At 35.3% G+C, this 22149-nt stretch overlaps 2 protein-coding genes and 1 pseudogene across 3 annotated transcripts; 2 read left to right on the top strand and 1 right to left on the bottom strand.

Annotated features, from left to right (window-relative positions):
* The first annotated feature begins 7723 nt into the window (after positions 1-7723).
* On the top strand, positions 7724-9708 carry LOC135128575 (uncharacterized). Its single transcript, XM_064055464.1, has 2 exons — positions 7724-8137; positions 8218-9708. The coding sequence occupies exons 1-2, from the start codon at positions 7967-7969 to the stop codon at positions 9646-9648; spliced, it is 1602 nt and encodes a 533-aa protein (XP_063911534.1). The 5' UTR covers positions 7724-7966; the 3' UTR covers positions 9649-9708.
* An 85-nt stretch (positions 9709-9793) lies between these two features.
* On the bottom strand, positions 9794-11619 carry LOC135128576 (uncharacterized). Of its 2 annotated transcripts, XM_064055466.1 has the most exons (4): positions 11352-11619; positions 11106-11300; positions 10858-11054; positions 9794-10806 (listed from the first exon to the last, which is right to left on the bottom strand). In XM_064055466.1, exons 2-4 carry the CDS (start codon positions 11231-11233, stop codon positions 9827-9829), a joined length of 1305 nt encoding a protein of 434 aa, XP_063911536.1. In that variant the 5' UTR covers positions 11234-11300; positions 11352-11619; the 3' UTR covers positions 9794-9826. The 2 variants fall into 2 exon arrangements, with proteins under 2 accessions (XP_063911536.1, XP_063911535.1); XM_064055465.1 differs by having other exon boundaries at positions 9794-11054.
* A 6391-nt stretch (positions 11620-18010) lies between these two features.
* On the top strand, positions 18011-19776 carry LOC135128827 (DDB1- and CUL4-associated factor 13-like; annotated as a pseudogene).
* The last annotated feature ends 2373 nt before the right edge of the window (positions 19777-22149 follow it).

Raw genomic sequence — 22149 nt, 5'->3', positions numbered from 1 at the left:
AATGAACTTTGTTTTTACCTTCACGTTAGGTTAAATTGATTCATGTTAATACTGTGGCATAAAACATGTCTTCGAAATCGTGCAAAGTAAGTACAAATCAGTTTTGTTACGTTTGTGGTAAAATTATAGTACCTAAAGCGGGAAGACCTGTTCAAATATGCTTAAAAAGAAGGTATCAAGGATTTTGGGACGAAAATGTGTTACTGTTGGTCTATTATAAGGAAAACTGACAGTACTGTCAATAAAAGAAACGCTAGTGTTAATCATTTTTAATTTTCAGTCATAATGTTTATAATATATACTAGGTGTTGCTTTTATTTGATGCAACCCCTGTAACTACTTTATTTTTAAAGATAAACCTGTATTTCTTTGAGCAAATTTATATCCTTTTAAAAGATCTTTGTGAGACCAAGCTCACATTTTTATTATCACGTCCCGTAGAGAAATCAAAAGCAACCAATTATTCTAAAATCAATACTTGAAAAATTTTAAATAAAATATTGATGACAATCTAGTAGCTTGAAAAATTGACACTCATGTTATTTATTGACGTAGATGATCTTGTAAAATGAAACAAATTTGCTAAAAGAACTATATGTTCATATATATTTAAAAACAAAAAAATAACAAGAGTTGTATAAAAGAAGAGAAATACGGGATATGTTTATATAAATGTCTCAAAAACCTGACGTGATGGATTTTCTCTGCTTTCAGATTTGATTTTCCTGAACCCAAATCCTTCAGATTCAACTATTTTTGTCTTTGGATATAAAACCTTGTAAACTAGTGTAATTGGAGTTTTCACTCTGTTGAGGCATTGTATCAGTAATAATAAGATTAGCAACCATCTAACCAGCTTTAAATTGAAAAATTTATTTGTGATTATACAGTTGTTGCAGTCGTATGTAATATGGGATCGCAGAATTTAGGTTTTCGTGTAACCACTAACCAACATTAGTGCAGAGTGCACATTCTTCTCCAAAATATTGACTAGTACCAATTTACTGTTACTTTATTTGTCGAAATTACTATTGGTTCTGAAAAGAGCCGATTTGATGCCAGTTTATAGTAACCACACAAGATTTTCGAGATATGGCCCTCCATTCTGGACACAGTCCGAGCCCTTCTTTTTTCTTATTCTTTTTTATGTAGGACATTCCAAGCTCGATTTCCTCAATTAGCCCTGATTATTGTATTTAAAATTTCAGCATCTTCGAATTCTTTCACTTACGTCATATAGGTGTTTATAAAAGTTCTATGTGTTGAACCTGTGTTTCATTAAACATTCTGTCACTAATGGTGTTTGAATCGTCTCAAAATCGTCTTGAAATTAGAATTCGAGTCGCTATTGTTGCTTAAATCGTCTTCAAATTCGAATTTAAGTTGCTATTGTTGCTAAAAGCAACGTTTTGTGATGACGTCATTTTTACAAATACAAGTATATCAACTTGGATTGATGCAGTGTAAAATACTAAAAATAACAGTATTCTATTCCCAAAATTTTCTGGGAAAATGGAGTGAGGCGTTCCTGATTTAATCAATAAAATAAATTTGACCCATTCATTAATTTTTTGAGTCCCCTGTTTTAGAAAATCTAAAAAATATGAGTGCAATGATCGACCACAAATAAGAACACATTTGCACATTTTGGGTGGAATTTATTCTACAAAATTTTGAGATGTCGTCATCAGTTTTTTGGGGGACCTAAACAGATATATTTTGATCAACAATTTACCATGCTTCAATAACTTGAAAACGGCTGCAAGATTTCAAAATATTCAGTTTTGCTATTCTTGATTTATTCAATAAAATAAATTGACTGATTCATTAATTTTTTGGAGTCACCCTCTATAAGCAAAGCTAAAAAATATGAATGCAGTGATAAATTACAATTATAGATTGATCATTTTAGATAGGATTTATTCTGCAAAATTTTGAGATGACGTCATAAATTTTTTGGAGTTGATGAACAGATATATTTTGATAAATAATTTACCATTCTTTCATAACATCAAAACGTCTACAAGATTTCAAAGTATTGAGTTTTGCAATTTTTGATTTAATCAATAATTTTTTTGAGTCACTTGTATAAGTAAGTCCAAAAAATATGAATGGAATTGTGGGTATCGGTGGGGATTTTAATAAGAAATAGCGACGGTCACGGTTTTCAGATTTTTATTAGATGCTTACGGGTTGAGAGCTCGAGGAAGAAAAAGGAATGGTGTTTAAAAATTGTCGACACGTAGGTTCGGTTTTGGAGAGGTGGAAGAACTTAAAGAAAGCGTTTAGAAAATTCTAGAAACTGAAAGAGAAAGTTGGACCATAGGGCAGGTAGACGAAAGATAGGATAAGAGGAAGGATAGGATTTGCACAGAAATTTACATAAATATCACATGTATTCAGGTATATTACGTGTTTTTGGAGCAACTGTTGTTCCCAAATATAGACTCATCATATTTTGGACTTTTCCGAAAGGATTTATTCGGCAACATTTTGAGCTGACGTCATCAATCTTTTGGAGGGGATAAGTAAATAATTTTGATTAAAAATTTATCATGATTATCATAACTTTATAACGTCTGCAAGATTTCAAAGCATTCCGGTCTGCAGATTCAAAATTAAATTGCAAAATGTTGCTTTATAATTTTGATTCTTTTCCCAAAAATCTGGACGTTTCGATAAAAACTCAACACGGCTTCATAAACTACATGTTATTTTATACATTTTAAAACCCATTTACTATGTACAATTGTGAAATGATATCATCACGTTATTGGTGAGGATGATTAGGCAAATTTCGGTTAGCGTTATACCATCTACATGACGTTCCTAATATAAATACAAAATTTGACAACAATTGTCCCAGTACTTTCGGAGATTATCTGTCTAATAAAAATTTGGGACGGCAGCCAAACGGACAGACAGACACACGGAAACAGGAGACCTATTTCTTCCTACTGTAGGGGTCATGAAAGCTCGAAAAAACGTAAAAGTAGAGAGTCGGTCGACGGACTCGATTACAATTACAATTACAAAAATTATAAGACGTTTCTGTCAGTAATAGCGTTCGAAACATGTCAAAATCGCCTTAGAATTAGAATTCAGGTTGGTTTACAGCCTGCGAGTGATGAAATGTGAGTTTTTAGCAACAGTAGCATACAGTTTGAAAAGTCTAGTCTTAAATTCCAGGACTTCGAATTACTTTCACTTATAATACAGTCACAAGTATAGTAATCGAGTCTATCAAGCAACTTGCTACTTGCATGTTTTCTTGACGTTTCATGACGTCTAGAGTACGAAAAATTTGGTCTCCCGGTTCCGTCTCTCTGACGCCTGACTCTCCAACGTCTGTGTTTTTTTTTATTAGACTGATAATCTTCGAAATTACCGCACCAATTGTTATCAAATTTTATACTTATGTTAAGAATATCGTGTATATTGCAAAACGCTGACCAAAAGTTGATTAATCATCCCCCCACCAATGGGATGACTGACAATCCAAAATTTACAATAGTAATTTTATAAAATACGATATTCCTGCAGTTGTGGTGTATGAATTCGTACTGCGTTTTCACACTGGACATCGAGATTTTTGGAAAAAAAAAATTAAAATTGTATATTTTGTAATGTAAGTTTTAACATGCAACACACAATTGTTATATAATTTTGATTTTTCTTCCAAAAATCTGGTCGTTTCGGGTAAAAACTCAACACGGATTCATAAACTATACGTGTAGGACTATATTATTTTACACAGTTTAAACCTATTTACTATGTACAATTTTGAGGTGTCATCATCACATTGTTGGTGGAGATGACTAGACAAAGTTTGGTTAGCGTTTTACCATCAACATGATATTCGTAATTTACTTACATATAAAATTTGACAAAAATCGGTCCACTAGTTTCGGAGAATATCTGTCTAACAAAAATCCTCACGGACGGCGGACAGATACACACACGGAAACGAGAGATCCATTTTTTCGTACTCTGTGGGTCATAAAAGGTCGAGAAAACGTAAAAGTAGAGACTCAGCCGACGGACCCGTTACAATACTTCCTTACATTTTGAAAATAAAAAGTAAAATTCGCAAAATCAAATAATTTTCAAAAAAGCTGGAGTTGTATTGTACTTCAGGGGCGAGGAAAGTTCTCTTGAAATAACCTTCGACCGATTTTTGTATGTATTTCTAGGATGATGTCTTGCTATTCCTATAAAAAAATTGGAGCCATTTTGCAATTTTTACCAAAAATTTCCAAAAAATTCAGTAATATAATTAAACACTTTCTTTGAATGATCGTACGAAATCAAGATATCTAATTTGGTGTGAAATAGCTATATACGTAAAAGAAGATAGCTTGTGTATAAACTTGACAACACTGTTGGAGGTAACAACAAACTACGAGTACCCACTCATATACGTATATGGAGGTAAGAACGCCTCTTTTGTATATCTTATGTATATCTTATATATGGCCTTTTAAAATACTAGAAATCGTTTCCCCTCTTTTGAGATTCGAATAGTAGAGGTTCCCCTCATTCCAAATATATCACATATATGACGCTAGCCGAAGGGGGTAACCCGGAGGTCAGGTCGTCTGTTCCATATGTCGGAGGTAACAACTTAACAGGTATCAATATATATATATATATGACGTGAAAGAATATCTTATACAGAGTGAGTATTCTAATAACGGGACCCTAACCAATTTTCAATGCAACACAACATACATCTATCAGTTAACGCCCGTTAATCTGGCGCATCCACCATTTTGATAAAAATGTTAAATTTATCCAATTTCGTCGCGATCGCGAATCTGGATTTATTCCAGAAGGTGGAAGCAAGAAACAAAGAAATGGATGAGAAAATGAACGCAAGAATGGAAAAGAAAATAGAAGAAATCAAAGAAGAAATGAAGGACGTTAAAACAAATCTGGAAAATATGGAAAATATTGTCGGACGAAATATGATGGGAATGGACAACAACCTGGAAGATTGAATGAAAACTACAGAAGATGAGTGAAGACATTTGACGGCGTTATAGAGGAATCAAACAGTCCATGGTCTTCGCTCGTAGTACTAGTGACCAAAAAAGACGGATCGACGAGATTCTGCGTAGACTACAAGAAATTAAACGATGTAACCAAAAAGGGCAATTACCCGCTTCCACGAATTGATGACACGTTCACAACATTATCAGGATCCGCCTGGTTTTCCACGTTAGACCTAATGCCTTTTGGACTCTGTAACGCTCCGGCTACTTTTGAGATACCAGTGGAGATGGTATTACGAGGACTAACATGGAAAACATGTTTGGTTTATTTAGACGACATCATGGGAAAGACATTTGAGGAGCACGTAACCAACTTGGAAGAAGTATTTAGCCGAATGAGGGAGGCAAATTTGAAGTTGAATCCGCAGAAGTGGCTCCTCTTCCAAAAAGAAATAGAATTTCTGGGATATACTGTTTCGGCAAACGGGATCAAGACTGCGGGAACAAAGATCAATGGGATTCGCGACTAGCCAAGACTAAGAGTTTCTTGGGATTATTACCGACTGACGGATTTGAAGTCTGGGTTTAATTGGACTGCTGAATATGAAGCAGCCTTTAAAATATTAAAGGACGCACTATGCTCTAGTCCTATTCTGTCCTGTCCTCAATCATCAGGAATGTTCATCTTGGACATGGACGCGAGCAACATCGGAATAGATGCTGTATTGTCATATGCAGATAGGGAAATCGGAAAAAAGGAAGCTGGTACAAAATTAGGAAAAAGGCTGAAGGTACTGTTTTGGAATGTCCAAGGGGGGAATAGCAATGGGAATACGAAAAAAAATGCAGGAATTGAAAAAGGGAAGTAATAATAGAAAGTAATACAGCTGGATAATAATCGATGGGAAATAATAATCGTTTATAGCAAGAAAATGGAAAAAACCAAGATAAACATAGAAAAGGAAACGAAAGAAAAAGAAGATGAAAAAATGCTTATAGCAGGGGATTTTAACGCAAGACTGGGCGATAAGGGGACACGAATAATAGATAAAGAAAAGGGAGAGAAAAGAGGATCAAAAGACAAAGCAAATAACGAAGAAGGGAAATTATTGTGGAAGATAATAATAGAAGAAATGGAATGGGAAATTTTGAATGGAAACGAGGAAGGAGATGAAGAAGGCGAATAGACGTACGTAGGGGGTAGGGGAGAATCAGTTATAAACTATGGGATTGTCAACGAAAAGGCGTGGGAAGAAATAGAAAGTTGCAAAGTGGGGGAAAGGGTAGAATCAGACCAAATGCCACTCGAAATAAAAATCAAAGGAAAAGAGCAAGAGTACGAAAAATAAGAGAGAAGAAACGAAAGAAAAGAAATAGAAACAAGAATATGGGATGTATAGGGAATTCAAAGATACAGAAGTAGACTAGAAAAAAAGAAATTCGAAGTAAAAGAAGAAATAGAAGCTATGATAGCAGAACTGATCAATATTTTAGACTATTGGGACCACTTGTGTCCTTTTCTATAGAATTTAAGAAAATCTCGAAGTCCCCCACTGTTTTTTATAGAATTTAAAACAATCGAGGGGACTTCTAGTGTCTTTCTTTATATAATTTTAAGAGAAAATCGAGTCCCTTAGTGTGACTTTGGTATTGTGCGTAATTTTTTATACAGAATTTGAGAGGATCTCGGAGGCCCCTTTGTCGTTTTATTTTATTTAATAACAATCTCGGGTCCCCCTAGTATTTTTCTTATATAGATTTCAAAAGAATGTCTGGGTCTTTCTATGTAGAATTTAAAAGACTATTGGGGACCACTTGTGTCCTTTTCTATATTATTTAAGAGAATCTCGGGCTTCCCTAGTATCTTTTTTTAAGAATTAAAAGAACCTTCGGGGCCTCGAGTATCTCTTTCATAGAATTTATAAAAATCTCGGAGTCTCCAATTGTTTTTTATAGAATTTAAAACAATCTCAGGGACTTACAGTGTCTTTCGTTATATAATTTTTAGGATCGAGACGGATGGGGGGGATTCTTTTTTAATTAATAAGTACATTTAGTTTTCTTTGCATAACACGATTACGATTAGGTATTTCAAACGGTAATTTGTCATAGAAAAATAGGGATTTTACAATCAAGCTCCACCTCTCGGCTTACAACGAATAAAAAAATCATCAGAATTGGGATGGGGCGGGTGGGCGGGGCTTATATTTTGTCTTTTTTTTTTTCTTAATATACATAGCCATCTTTTCACAACAAGAAACTTAAAATATGCTTAAAATGGTACAATTTTACAAGGAAATATGGATTTTGCAATTATGGGGCGGAACCTAACTGCAAAATCGATATTGCCTTATACAAATTTTCTATTTTAAACTTGTTTTAAGATTCATGTTGTGGGAAGAAGTCTACACATATTTAAACAAAAAGGCAAAATTTAAGCCCGCCCACCCGCCCTATCTCAATTGTGACGATTTTTTTTCATTCGCTGTGAACCAAGGGGGCAAAACTTAACTGCAAAATACTTATTTCTTTGCAAGAAATTAAAAACATGTTTTCGAGTATCGTCTTGTTCAAAAAATACTATGTACAATGAGAAAAAAAAAATTAACCCCGCCCACCCACCCCATCTCAATAGGGTTTTCCACTAAAGTTTAAAATCAAATTTTAACTAAACATTCTGAAACAATATCTAAATACATGTACAAAAAACAAATTTGAACTATTTATAAAACATAATCGCTTTGAAAAAAATTGTCAAAATAATAGAAGAGTGAGAGGCCGGCTCAAAGTTGCAGTATTTCGCGGTTAAAAGTGTAACCAATCACTTTGAAGCGATGGCAGCGATGCTGTGTTGCCAAACCTGCTGGTTTATTATATTGAGGTAGGTCAGAGTGTGCACGTGTTTTTGATCAACTTGGCCTGTTCGTTTTATTCCTTAAATATAAACAAATTAAATAGAAAAAATTGGCACGATGGCGAAACAGTGTTTCTTCGTTGGGTGTGATAATAACTCTACAAATAATCCAGAAAAATTATTTCTTACTGTTCCCCAAAAAGTGGATCGGAGGAAGTTATGGTTTGAAGCTGTGGGAAGAACATACATACCTGGGAAAAGTTTGTACTGTTGTGAAGATCATTTTGATGTAAGTATAGTAAATATTTCAAAAATTTGTATGTCGGTATCTACTTGTATCACCTTATTAACAAATTTTCTTTAATAAAGTTGGAAAAGGATGCTGAAAATTGGATTCATTTCAAATTAATGGGTACACGCCTAATGTTAAAAGACAATGTGGTTCCAAGAAGCATGGTGAGGAAAGAAACTTCGTCCCAATTCACACCAACTTCAAGGAAACGTAAGATGGAAACACAACAGCACAGTAGAGGGCTTCGAAGGAAACTGTTTCCTGAACCTACTGTACCTGGTACTTCACAGGATGTAACAGAGGATGTAGAAGAACTGCAATTAAAAACAGTGGCTTCACCATCTGGCATGTTTGTTAGTGCAAAATCGCCAGAAAAATCAGTTTCTCCTTTAAGAACAAAAAGGAGAACTCTTAGAAAAGCAACTCAGACAAGAGTTAGCACAAAAGATCAGTCATCAATGACCTCAGTTGAAGTGGCAGATAAAAGCACAAACACTCTTCGATCATTATCGTCACAAATATATCAAAGCCCCCACAAACCTATTCAGGGATCATCGACATCATTGTCATCATCCTCCCTTTCACTCCAAAGTGGAAGTGTTTATGAGCCATCATCGGAGTCATTGCATGAAACTAATATGATATCCAAAGAACTATTGGTGAAAGTGGAAATATTCAAAATTGAAAATAATAGCAGATTTTATCTGGGCTTGCCCAAGTCAGAATTTTTTTTCATCAAATTACTCCAAGAAGAATTAGAAGTTCCTGTAGAACATATTTATATTGTTCTTAAGAAAATACGAACAGATGACCAATTTGTACGATTAGGGACAGATTTTGCATTAAGCACTAGTGGTGTCAGTAATATATTTTCAAAAACATTGCCAAAAATGGCTACAAAACTCAATGAGTTAATTTTTTGGCCTGAGAAAAGTAAAATTCAGCGAGTTCTACCTAGGCAGTTTCAGACGTATTATAAAGATGTTGAAGCAATCATTGATTGCTTCGAAATACAGGTTGAAAGACCTAGTGCAGCTTATCAGCAAGCTTTAACCTGGAGCAATTATAAAACTTGTAACACATGCAAGTATTTAGTGTCAAGTACTCCAAATGGGCTAATTAATTTTATATCAGAAGGGTTTGGAGGTCGCACATCAGATGTAGAAATAATTAAGCAATCAGAGTATTTGACCGTTGTACCTGAAAATGCAACTGTAATGACCGATAGGGGCTTCAAGCAAGTAGCAGGGCTTTTCCAGAAAAAAAAGGTGAATCTAGTCAGACCTCCCAGCGTCACAAGCACCAGAAAAATGACGAAGGATGAGGTACGTCAGTCGAAACTTGTCGCAGCGTTGAGGATCCACATTGAAAGATTAATTCGTAGGATCAGAGAATTTCGAATGTTGGGTCCACATGCTACCACAGATCATAATTTGGTGCCACTTTTGGATCATATTGTAATTGTTGCTTGTGGTTTGATAAATTTGCAAGGTCCATTAATACAATAGTTTTTACATGGTTTTTATTTGTATTTTATTGGAAACAATAAATTAATTGTATAAATAGAAGCATTTAACTTTTTTTTATTGATACTAGGGGATTGGGGTATAACGGGATTTAGATTTATTTATTATTGAAATGAATAAGAAATAATTATGAAATAAATAAGTATAATTATTGAAAACATCAGTTAATTAAAATTGGAAAAATCGCTTTTTTCCAAAAAGCTTGTGCCTGCTCCATTACATTGTGACAAAAATTTTCATCCAAAGGAATTTCCTTTATAGTCACATTTCTGTCCGTTTCAAAAGATGGAGATGCAACGCAAAATAAACCCCATTGTTTTTTACTAAGAAACATTTGCAGCTGCAGTTGTGCATATGGTTTAGGAGTTATTTCACCCTCTGGCGTAATGTAATTTTTTACAGTATTTGTCTTTATTGGACATTTTATTTCAACGCAATATTTATCAGACATTGCATCTGCCGAGGCACCAAATATTGGGTACATATGATTTATGGTCATTCCTACTCTTTCTAATTTAATATTTTTCTCCTCAGCTATGACTTTTAAGACATCTTCTTCAAGGTTAAGGCCTCTTTTCATGGCCTTTGTTCCTCTAAATTTTGATGCTGTCAGAACTGCAGCAGTTGTAGCTCCATCAACAGTTTTGCAGTGAGCAACTTCATGCAGCTTTGAAGCTGTTATTCTCGCATATCTAACATCAAACCAGGCTTTAGATTGTGACTGCAATATTGTTAAAGTATCTATACTTTTGCAAATTTCACTATTTAAATTATTTTGGCAAAACGATATGAAGTCTTCTGCATTTGGTGCATCAGTCGTTTTTTTATAAGAAAGACATAAATGGTACAACGAAGCTTTCTCCAAAATATTCACTTCACTCTTATACATTGTAGCAAGAATTGAATGACTATCTGATTTTAATGCGGTAGAAATTACTTTGTCCAAAAATGCCGTTCCTTTTGTTGGTAAAGAAGGAACTTGCCGAAAATTAAACAACTCTCTCATTCTTTGCCCTTTTATAGTACTGCCAACTTTAGACAGAGTAGACTTCCTCCAATAACATTCAACAGAAGTCACTGAAGGCTCCAAGGTACGTCTGTATAACCAGAACAGTAAGGCTACACCATGTTTACAACCACCTGAAAAGTAGACGTAATACATACACTCATACAACATAAAATCATTCATACCTTCACTTGCAGCACAGTCATAACACTTTGAGTCAATTATGCATTGTTCAGACTCATTTATTCTTACTGAAACTTCATAGCCTTTTAGGCGAACTTTATGTTCTGGTGCAATCAAAGCTTTGACAGTACAAATCTCATCGTGTCGTCTCAACTGCACATAACCAACAGCATCGTCGCCGTAAGTTGCACGAGCTCCACTATAACAATGAATAATTACTATCAAATCATTATTACGTTGTACACTTTACCGTTCGGTTTTCACATTTTCAACACCTGGTATCAGAAAATTCACATTTCTTCGATAATACAAATCTATCATTACATCATCAACTACAGGGAGATTGGTAGAAGTAGCTTGCTCATATTCACTTTCCATTGTGACTATTTATTCTGTGCCGTATTTTCCCAGATAATCTTCCTACACAATTTTAAGTTGTAAGTCGCTGTAAAAGGTTTTGGTAAGTGGTAAATATTAAACGGCCAATTCTACTCACCGTGTTTAAACAAACAATGTCAAATAATGGAAACGACTGACTTTTTAAATTATTTTAAGCGTCAATGAGAGCAAATTACAAAACGTTAACACTAAGATCCACCAAACATAAATAAACCTAACCTATCATAACCCAATAAGAATTCAAGATGGCTAAATACCGATGTCGTCTAACTTTAAAGCAGCGTGAGCGGAGTTGCCACATCGCTACGCTGATCCCATTGGTCAGCGTTACGTACGTCATCATGACGTACGTAATGCACAACTTAACCGCGGGAAAAAATTACTTTAAATTTAACTTTTTTTTTTTTGAGTTATTGAAAAGTAAAAAAAAAATATTGACCACATCTTCGCATTTTGTAGACGATATTCTTTCGTGTAGTGCATTAAAAAAAAAATCGTGGAATTCCCTATTGTTATGATTTTTAATTCTTACATACTTACGTTTAAAATGGTACATTTTTGTAAGGAAATATGGATTTTTTAATTAGGTTCCGCCCCTAGGTCTACCAACGAATGAACCCTTCATTATTATTTAGATTAGGGCAGCTACGGGTGGGCCTTAATCTTTGGCTTTAATTTTTTCTTAACGTACATAGTATTCTTTGAATAACACCACACTCAAAAATATGTCTTACATGGTAATTTCTTATGGGACGGAGCTTGATTGCAAAATCGATATTTCTTGATACAAATTTTCCATTTTAAACATTTCAAGAAAAAAAGGCAAAATGTAGCCCCTCCCACCTGCCCTATCTCTATTGTGATGATTTTTTTTATTCGTCGTGAGCCAAGAGGGCGGAGCTTAACTGCAAAAATCCGTATTTCTCCACGAGAAATGAAAAACATATTTTTGAGTATTCGTTGTCAGACCTAGGGCCGGAGCCTAATTGCGAAATTCTTATTTTCCCACAAAAACTTACCATTTTAAACGTGTTTAAGTGTTTAGGAATAAAAAAAATCATGACAATTAAGATGGGGTGGGTGGGCGGGGTTTGGGGTTTATATTTTGGCTTTTTTATCTTAATATACATAGTATTCTTTGAACAACACGATGCTCAAAAACATGTTTTTAATTACTTGTAAAGAAGTAAGTATTTTGCAGTTAAGGTTCTCCCCCTTGCTTCACGATGCATAAAAAATCATCACAACAGAGATTGGGTGGGTGGGCGGGGCATATATTTTGCCTTTTTGTTTGAATATTTGTAGACTTCTTTTCGCAACATGAAACTTAAAACATGTTTAAAATGAAAAATGTGTGTACCATTTCAACCATCTTTTAAGTTTCTTGTTGTGAAAAGATGTATATTAAGAAAAAAAATTGGTCTAAAGAGTTTAGACAGTACTTCCCTCGCTGTCGGAAACTTGACGACTGCATGCCTATTGTGTTTTTTTTCTCATTACATTTTTGTAGTGGGAATTTAAAAAAAAATTGCGATGACGTCATCAACATTTTTGCAAGGACACGTATATCAGTTGGGATAGATGTAGTGTAATACTAAGAATAAAATTATTATATTCTCAAATTTTCGGGAAAATGAATTGGGTCGTTTGAATATTGATTTGTAATAATCAATAAAATAACGAAACAATTTACTCACGTATACCTACGTATCAGAGGCAACTGAAAATCGTGTATGTATAAACATTGTTAATTTAAGATGACAGGCGTAACAGCATACGTGAGAGCCAAACACAGAAACTGTAAACAAAACGACCGTCGGTTTTATTGCTTCGACTTCCGCTTATTACATAAAACATTGGGTTTTATTTTAATTCTTGACGGTGAAATTCACAATTGGTTGATTATAAACATGTCTATTTCACATTTGCGGAATCAAGTGAACGCATAAAACAAATGCAGGTCTGTAATGTTAAAGTCGATGTAAATAAGCGTGCTACCCTTATGTTTCAACCGAGTTTTTCCTTTAACAAATTTTGTGTCTACCAAATTGGGTTGGTTGGGGTGTAATACTAATAATAAGTGTTGCCTTTAATTTAATCAATAAAATAAATTGACTTCATTAATTTTTTTGAACCACCTCTTAAGAAAATCTAAAAAATATGAATGGAATGATAAATCACAAGTACAAACTCATCGTATTTTTTGCATTTTAGATAGGATTTATTCAGCAAAATTTAAGGGTGACGTCATCAATTTTTTTAGGAGGGATGAACAAATACATTTTGAACAAAAGTTTACCATGCTTATAATAACTTTAAAATATTCCCAAGATTTCAAAGCATTCGGTTTTGTAATTCCTGATTAAATCGATAAAATAAATTCACGCCTTCATTAATTTTTTTGAGTCACCCTGCATATGCAAATCCAAAAATATGAATGGAATGATAAATCACAAGTACAGACTCATCATATTTTGTACATTTTAGATACGATTTATTCGGAAAACTTTTGAGCTGACGTCATCAGTTTTTTGTAGAAGATAAGCAAATATATTTTGACTAAAAATTTATTATGCTCTTTATAACCTTAAAACATCTGCAAGATTTCAAAGCATTCGGTTTTGTAGTTCCTGATTAAATCAATAAAATAAATTTACGCATTCATTAATTTTTTTGAGTCACTCTGTATATGCAAATCCAAAAAATATGAATGGAGTGATAAATGACAAGTACAGGCTCATCATATTTTGTACATTTTAGATATGATTTATTCGGCAAACTTTCGAGCTGACGTCATCAAGTTTTTGGAGGGGATAAGCAAATATATTTTGACTAAACATTTATTATGCTCTTTATGACCTTAAAACATCTGCAAGATTTCAGAGCATTCGGTTTTGTAGTTCCTGATTAAATCAATAAAATATATTTACGCATTCATTAATTTTTTTGAGTCACCCTGTATATGCAAATCCAAAAAATATGAATGGAGTGATAGATCACAAGTACAGACTCATCATATTTTGTACATTTTAGATATGATTTATTCCACAAACTTTTGAGCTGACGTCATCAAGTTTTTGGAGGGGACAAGCAAATATTTTTTGACTAAAGATTTATGATGCTCTTTATAGCCTTAAAACATCTGCAACATTTCAAAGCATTCTGGTTAGCAGATTAAAAATTAAATTTCAAAATGTTGTTTTATAATTTTGATTTTTTTTCCAAAAATCTGGACGTTTCAGGTGAAAAGTCGATTCAGAGTTGTAAACTACATGTGTAGGACTATGTTATTTTATACAATTGAAAACCCATTTACTATGTACAATTTTGAAGTGACGTCATCGCTTTAGTGGTGGGGATGATTCGACAAATTTTGGTTAGCGTTTTACCATCTACATGATATTCTTAATATAAGTACAAAATTTCACAACAATCGGTCGAGTACTTTCGGAGATTATCTGTCTAATAAAAATCCGTGACAACAGACGGACAGACGGACAGACGGACGGACAGACGGACAGACGGACAGACGGACAGACGGACAGACGGACAGACGGACAGACAGACGGAAATGGGAGACCTATTTCTTCGTCTTCTAGGGGTCATGAAAGATCGAGAAAACGTAAAAGTAGAGAGTCGGCCGACGGACTCGATTACAATACTTCCTTTGCTTACGCTCGGGAAGTAGAAAAGGCAAAATATATGCCCCACCCACCCACCCTATCTCAATTCCGATGAATGAAAAACTGCAACGTCAAAATTGGCCTGAGACGATGAGAAAGTACCTCGAAATAATGAAAAAAAAGTGGGATGAAACGTACCATTTTACTTTCCAGCCTTCCACTGATTTCAGTTTAGAAATTTCATCTAAAACGTCCGATAATCGAGTCCTTAAACCCAAGTCATTCAGATGAGAATTGGATTTGATAGTAAGAGACACGATTTAATCCCGAAAGTGGAGATAAGTAACCACTTGAGGGATTTACATCGCATTTTAGCCTTGTGGTGTATATACTATTTTTTGCCGTATCCGGACTATAGGTACTAAATTTTAAATTGGGAAGAAAATATTCAAAATTACCTATCATCAGTTGCGATAGGATTTTGCAATTAAATTCCGCTCCTTTTGCTCTTGACTATTAAAAAAAACTTGACTTTATTTTTTCGGAATATATATGTAACTAGTATTCTTTGAACAACACGATACTCAAAAACATGTTTTTAATTTTCCATAAAGAAATAAGGATTTTGCAGTTAAGCTCCCCCTTCTTGGTTCACCACGAATAAAAAAAATCATCACAATTGAGATAGGGCGGGTGGGCGGGCCACATTTTGCCTTTTTGTTTTAATATTTATAGACTTCTTTTCACAACATGAAACTTAAAACATGTTTAAAATGGAAAATTTGTGTACCATTTCAACCATGCGTTACGTTTCTTGTCGTGAAAAGATGGCCATGTATACTAAGAAAAAAAAAGGCAAAATATAAGCCCCGCCCACCCACCCTATCTCAATTCTGATGAATGGAAAACTGCAAAAATTGGCCTGTTTGCTTAAAACATGAGAAAGTTCCTCGAAATAATGAAAAAAAAAAGTGGGGTGAAACGTACCATTTTACTTTCCAGCCTTCCACTGATGTCAGTTTAGAAATTTCATCTAAAATGTCCGATAATCGAATCCTTAAACCCAAGTCATTCAGATGAGAATTGGATTTGATAGTAAAAAAGCAACGTCAGCGGGAACAGCAACTGCAACGTCAACAGCAAATTTATAAATCCCAGTTTAAGGAAAATATTTAAAATAATAAATTTTAATGGGTTTCATTTTTAAATCTTTTTCTACATTTCGGCCTTGTAATACCTTGCTGACAACCTTAGAAGCTCCGAAAACAAGAAAGATAAACATATGGCAAGGGAGGAATAATAATGGATGGAACGAAGAATGTAGCGAGTTGAAGAGAAAAGTAAGGGAAAAATTAAGAAAATGGAAAAATAACAGGGGAAGGAAAGAAAAGTACTTACAAGCAAGAGAGAATTATAGGCGAAAATGTGGAGAAAGAAAAAGAGAAAAACGAGAAGAAGAAGAGAAGACAGTGAAGTCCCTGAAAACAGAAGAAGTATGGGGATATATAAACAAGGAACGGAGAAGGAAGACAGATTGAAAGACTGAAAAGAGGAAAAGCACCAGGAGGGGATGGAATCCAGAACGAAGCGTGGATGTTCGGGACAGAAGGAGTGAAAGAAAGGATATGGGAAGTGATAGATGGAGTTTGGAAGGGAAAAGGGTTCCTCGGCCGTGGAAAGAAAGTATAATAATTCCATTATTTAAAAAGGGGCAAAAAAGTAATGTAAAGAACTACCGAGGGATAGTCTTGCTCAATACGGCGTACAAGATATACGCAATGATACTAGATGAGAGGTTACGAAAGAAGGTGGAAGCAAGGAGTATGTTACCAGATGGTCAGGCAGGGTTTAGGAAAGGAAGAGGTGCTATGGACAATGTGTACATCCTGCGGCATTTAGTGGAAAGAGAAATAAGGAAAGAGGGTGAACGAATGTACGCATAGTTCATAGATTTCTGCACGGTTTGATAGCGTGAACAGAAGAAAATGTGGGAGTATTTGAGGAGAAAGGGGGTAGATGCGTACTTGGTAACGAAAATGGAAGAAATATATAAAGTAATGTGAGAGTGAATGGAATAGAGAGCGAGAATTTTTATACCGATAGAGGAGTGAGACAGGGATGCCCACTCAGTCCCGCATTGTTTGCAGATTATGTAGCAGATATAGATGAAATGTTCAGAAAAGCACAGACAGGAGGGGTGGTAGTGGGCAAAGAGAAAGTGTGGTCGTTGGCGTAAGCAGATGATTTGGTGATTGTGGCAAAGAAAAGAGAAGAAATGAAAAGAATGATTAAAAGTTTCGAGAATTGTGTAAAAAAAAGGAATTGGAAGTGAATGCGGAAAAAACAAAAATGGTGGTGTTTGGGAAGAAAGTAAGAAAGGAGAAGGAAGAGTGGGCATGGAGGGGGAAGTAGATTGAACAGGTGGAAGAATTCCAGTTCTTAGGGTATACATTAAAGAGCAATAACTCGGATAGACCGCATATTCATGAAATGGTCCGAAAAGCGAACAAAGTGATAGGAATAGTATGGGGAATAGGAGAGAGAAAATTTGGACATGATTATAAGAGAAGAATGATGATGTTTGATAGTTTGATCAAAAGTGTATTTATGTACGGAGCTGAGATTTGGGGATGGAGGGAATATGAAGAAATAGAGAGAGTGCAAGAAAAATACTGAACATGGACACTGGGATTGGAAAAGTATACGGGGGGGTATATAGTGAGAGAAAAAACAAAAATGGAGAAAATGAGAGTGGAAGCAGGTAAAAGGGCAGTTGGATTTGAAGAGAAGTTTAGTGAGAGAGGTGAATATTGCAAGAACGTTGGAAAGAAATAAGAAAGGAAGGGGGAAAACATATTTGGAACGAAACAGACAAGTATTATGAAGGAAAGGGATATGCATGTGAAGAAATAGTATGAGTATGAAAGCAGAGACAAGGATATAGATAAGCAAGAACGCAGATCGATAAATCGGAGTCTAAATATAATGTAAAGTATTGAAAAATAGTAAAGGATGAAGTACCAAAGTACATACACAGAGAGAGTATAAAGGACAAAAGAATGATGGCCAGATTTAGGTGTGGAAATGAAGAGAAAGAGAATAATTTTTGGATGGATGACAGAAGGTGTAGGATATGTTGGAGAGAGGGAGAAACAATATAGAGCATATTATGCTGGAAGGATGTGAGGGATTGAGAGAATCGGAGGAAAGTAGGGAAAAAGTGCTAAACGAGGATGGAAGAGGACTGGGCTGGATGAAAGAAGTACGGAAGATAAGGGAACTAAGGCAAGGGGTGGACAAGCAGAAAGAATAGAACAATTACTAATATTTATTATATAAAACTCGAATATTAATTTTATTTTATTTAATTTATTGATTTATTTGTATGATGTAGATTAAGTTAATTTGTACCCCTACTGGGAATCTTATTAAGCCTGTAAGGCAAATAATAAATTAATTGGAAATTTACACAACGTGTTGACGACATCGTCGAAACAACATTTTCAGTTCCCCGCAACTACGACCCAGGTTTGCACCCATTTGAAGCAGCCCGTGAGTACACAAGAGCCCTAAACGCAGTCAAACTAGAAAAAGTCTTCGCTAAACCGTTCGTCGGAAATCTGGATGGCCACAGGGACGGAGTTTCGTGCATCTCCAACCACCCCAAACGGTTATCAGTTTTAATCAGCGGAGCTTACGACGGCGAGGTTCGGGTTTGGGACTCGCCCCAGAAGCTGTGTCTTCGTAATTTCGTGGCTCACGAAGGTGTGGTTCGTGGGGTTATTTATAATCCTGCAGGAAACCATTTTTTAACGCTGGGGGATGATAAGACTATCAAGACGTGGAAAACTGCAGCTCCACAGTTTGGAGAGGAGGAGGAGCCGGTGAATACGGTCATAAGTAAAACTGTTCTGACGGGTATTAGCCACCATGTTAAGGATCCTGTGTTTGCCACTTGTAGTGAAATTTGTCAAGTGTGGGAACAGACGAGGAATGAGCCTGTAAGGCTGATAGTTTGCATGATATTGCGTTCAATCCTGTTGAGCCGAATTTGTTAGCGTCGCCGTCGTGTGCTAGCGATAGAAGTATAATTTTGTATGACACTAGGGATAGTGGGCCGCTGAGAAAAGTCGTCCTAAAATTGAGAACTAATAAAATCTGTTGGAACCCTATGGAGGCCTTTATCTTCACAGCAGCCAATGAAGATTACAAGTAAATTTAGTTTTATTTACAAAGAACAAACAAATTTTTAATTTTTATTTGTAGCTTGTACACATTTGACACCAGAAATCTCAAAAAACCAGCTAATGTTCACATGGACCACATAGGCGCTGTGACTTACGTTGATTATGCGCCAACTGGTCGAGAATTTGTTAGTGGAAGCTATGACAAAACTATCAGGATTTTTGAAACAAGTAAAGGCCACTCGAGAGAAGTTTACTACACTAAAAGAATGCAGCGTATTACTTGTGTCCAGTGGTCTCTTGATAATAAATACATTTTGAATGGTTTTGATGAAATGAATATTAGAATTTGGAAGGCTCGCGCTTCTGAGAAGCTGGGACCGGTAAGATTAATTATTATTATTATTGTTGTTATGAATAGATTGTTTAATTTCAGTTAAAACCACGTGAAAAAGCCGCTATAGTGAAGCTCTGAAAGAAAAATATGCTGCACATCCAAAAATACGACGGATTGCTAGGCACAGGCACGTGCCTAAACATGTATATAACGCGCAAAAAGAATTGCGCACTATTAGCGATAAAAGGAAGAGGAAGGACGCTAATCGTAAGGCGCACTCTAAACCTGGTGAAGTTCCACATCAGCCAGCAAGGGAGAAACATGTGCTCAAGGAAGATCAATAACGTCTGTATTTACATATTGAATATTAAAGTACTTTTTTACAACAAACAGTGTTTTTCTCAATTATGTGTTTCCAAAATAAAAACATTCGAAGCTTTATACTGGCAAACTGTGATCCTAGATTACTATTTACTCTCGATTCCATTGTTTGTATAATCGGTTGCATACCTAAAGTACCTACTTGAATGGTCGTTTCATTTATTAGAGTGGTATCGAAAAAATTATTCTGACAAAAACCAAGGGGCCTAATTAGAACAAATTTGTGCAACTTTAACATTTTGCTAAAAATTTGTCTGAGATATTGTGGTATTAATCTTGACATTTAAATTTCGCGCTGATAAAAGAACGCCGCCACAGCGCATTTGAAAATTTAAAAATAAGAAAAATCATTCAAACGTGGGCAATCACGTGTGGAGCGTTTAGGTAATCAGTGGATGCCACCCTATGGGTTAGTAGTGGTTAAGGTGGGAAAGTACAGCAGGTAAAAAATTGGAAGATCACTCGACCTAAGGCTAGGGCAGAGACAAACCAACAAAGCTTCTTTGTTGGTTTGTCTATGCTCCGTGGATCCTTTAGTTATTGGTATTCGTGCGAGTTCATCAATGTGTGTAGTTGGTTGCCTACATACGTTGCCTACATCACAGCATAGATATCAATCAGTAGAGACGGCTCGCCGTTTTTCGTGACCCGTTTTCGTGGGTGGTCGTTCGCATTATGACCGAATGAGGGCGCCCAACTGACGTCTAAGATATTTGAAATTTGGCAGTTTTGTTACAATATTTTTGCCGGTTTTGCTTGTTTAAGACTGCTTTTCCAGTAGAATTGTACAAATAGTATAAAAATAAAATTTTCACAATAAAAGGTAAAATCTTTGTCCGATGAATTTTCATACAGGATCCCTGTTGTGCGCCTTATTCTCTCCCTCGTGTTTGGAATTCTTGGAAAGGATAGTAAACATAACACACTTTTTGTTCAAAAAGTCGTCGCAAACGAACAACAACGGTGGTTATGAAATAAATATAAAAAAATTATTATATATGATTCCGTTGTTGTGGTAAAATTAAATATAAAAATAATAAGAAACAAACTACACGTAACAAAAAATTATATGTATAAGCGGACCTTCACTCAATAAACAATTTTTTTATTCATCATGTATATATATATATATATATATATTTTGACCTACACAATCTTGAGTTTTTTTTCGAGACGTTGCTTAACCCATAAGCAGTCGCACGTGGGTAAAAATGACCCAAGCCGTACATTTTGTCAAATATCTTTTTTCGCTTAATCCCTATGGACTTCCGGTTTCATGAATTCCTTAATTATTCTTACCTGCGTCGACCCATACCAATTATGTTAAATTGTAAATGAAGTGATACTTTTTAAATTGGGTGGCGACATCTAGGAATAGTTTCGGCAACGACCATCCACGACGGCTTAAAATTCGGGTCAGAAAGAACAAAGGCGCCGACACGAGCTGTCTCTACTGATTGATGTCTATGCTGTGCCTACATGTGGCGTAACCACAGTATAGATATCAATCAGTAGAGACAACTCGCTATTTTTACTGACTCGTTTTCATGGGTGGTCGTTTGTCTTGTGACCGTATGAGGGCGCGCAACGCAAGGTACTTCTCTTTCTTACACATTGGGACATTGAAGTGCGGTACTTTGGTTATCTAGTGACTTTAATGTGAAATATTTGGAATTTGGCAGTTTAGTTGCATCGGTTTTGATGATGATTTAAGGCTGATCTTCGGGTGTAACTGCCCATTCACAATGGACATAAGACATAAGAACCAGCGCATAACATAATTTACGTTTTTGGTTTCTGTCTGGCTTATGCTTATCTACGTTCACAGTGGACCAGAGACTTTAAATACAAAGTATTAAAGTCTCTGCAGTGGACAGAGTGAACTCTGTAAGAATTGTTAAACTGCGCAAACGCAGAACGGAATAACTCCTGGCTAAAGATAGAAACGGCTAACCTCAAACTGAGTCAATCAAAATATCTAACCTACAATTTCATACGATATTCGAACTTGACAACTCGCAGTACAGAACAAACTCGCAGTGTGAAGCTTTGATTATAATTTATATAATATAATCAAAGGTGTGAAGTGCCAAGTGCCAACTGTCAAAGGGAATTCAATAGCAGCATTCAAAAGTCCCTAGATTTTAACATAATTTTGACATAATTCGTGCACAAAGTTGAACTTATTTCAACTTTGTGTACGCACACAAGGATCACATAAAACGTTCATTAGCATAAAAATTACGTTCGTCCACTGTGAACAGGGGTACACGTTTTCCATCGTTTCAACTTTATGTATTTATGTAAGCTTTATGTACTTGTTATGCCTTATGTCCATTGTGAATGGGCAGTAATTATTGCAGTTAAGTG

Source organism: Zophobas morio, unplaced genomic scaffold (assembly GCF_036711695.1).
Source record: "Zophobas morio isolate AGI-343-1 ecotype UQ-CSIRO unplaced genomic scaffold, CSIRO_AGI_Zmor_V1 ptg000014l, whole genome shotgun sequence".
In the NCBI taxonomy this organism is placed as follows: Eukaryota; Metazoa; Arthropoda; class Insecta; order Coleoptera; family Tenebrionidae; genus Zophobas; species Zophobas morio.
This window is presented reverse-complemented; position numbering and strand designations above follow the sequence as displayed.

What these genes read in the sequence shown, in the direction of transcription:
- LOC135128575 (XM_064055464.1), top strand. Translation starts at nt 7,967, where the DNA reads ATGGCGAAACAGTGTTTCTTCGTTGGGTGTGATAATAACTCTACAAAT. An exon ending in GTTGTGAAGATCATTTTGAT is followed by an intron (nt 8,138 to 8,217) that starts GTAAGTATAGTA and finishes TCTTTAATAAAG; the next exon opens with TTGGAAAAGGATGCTGAAAA.
- LOC135128576 (XM_064055465.1), bottom strand. Translation starts at nt 11,233, where the DNA reads ATGGAAAGTGAATATGAGCAAGCTACTTCTACCAATCTCCCTGTAGTT. An exon ending in GAAAATGTGAAAACCGAACG is followed by an intron (nt 11,055 to 11,105) that starts GTAAAGTGTACA and finishes TCATTGTTATAG; the next exon opens with TGGAGCTCGTGCAACTTACG.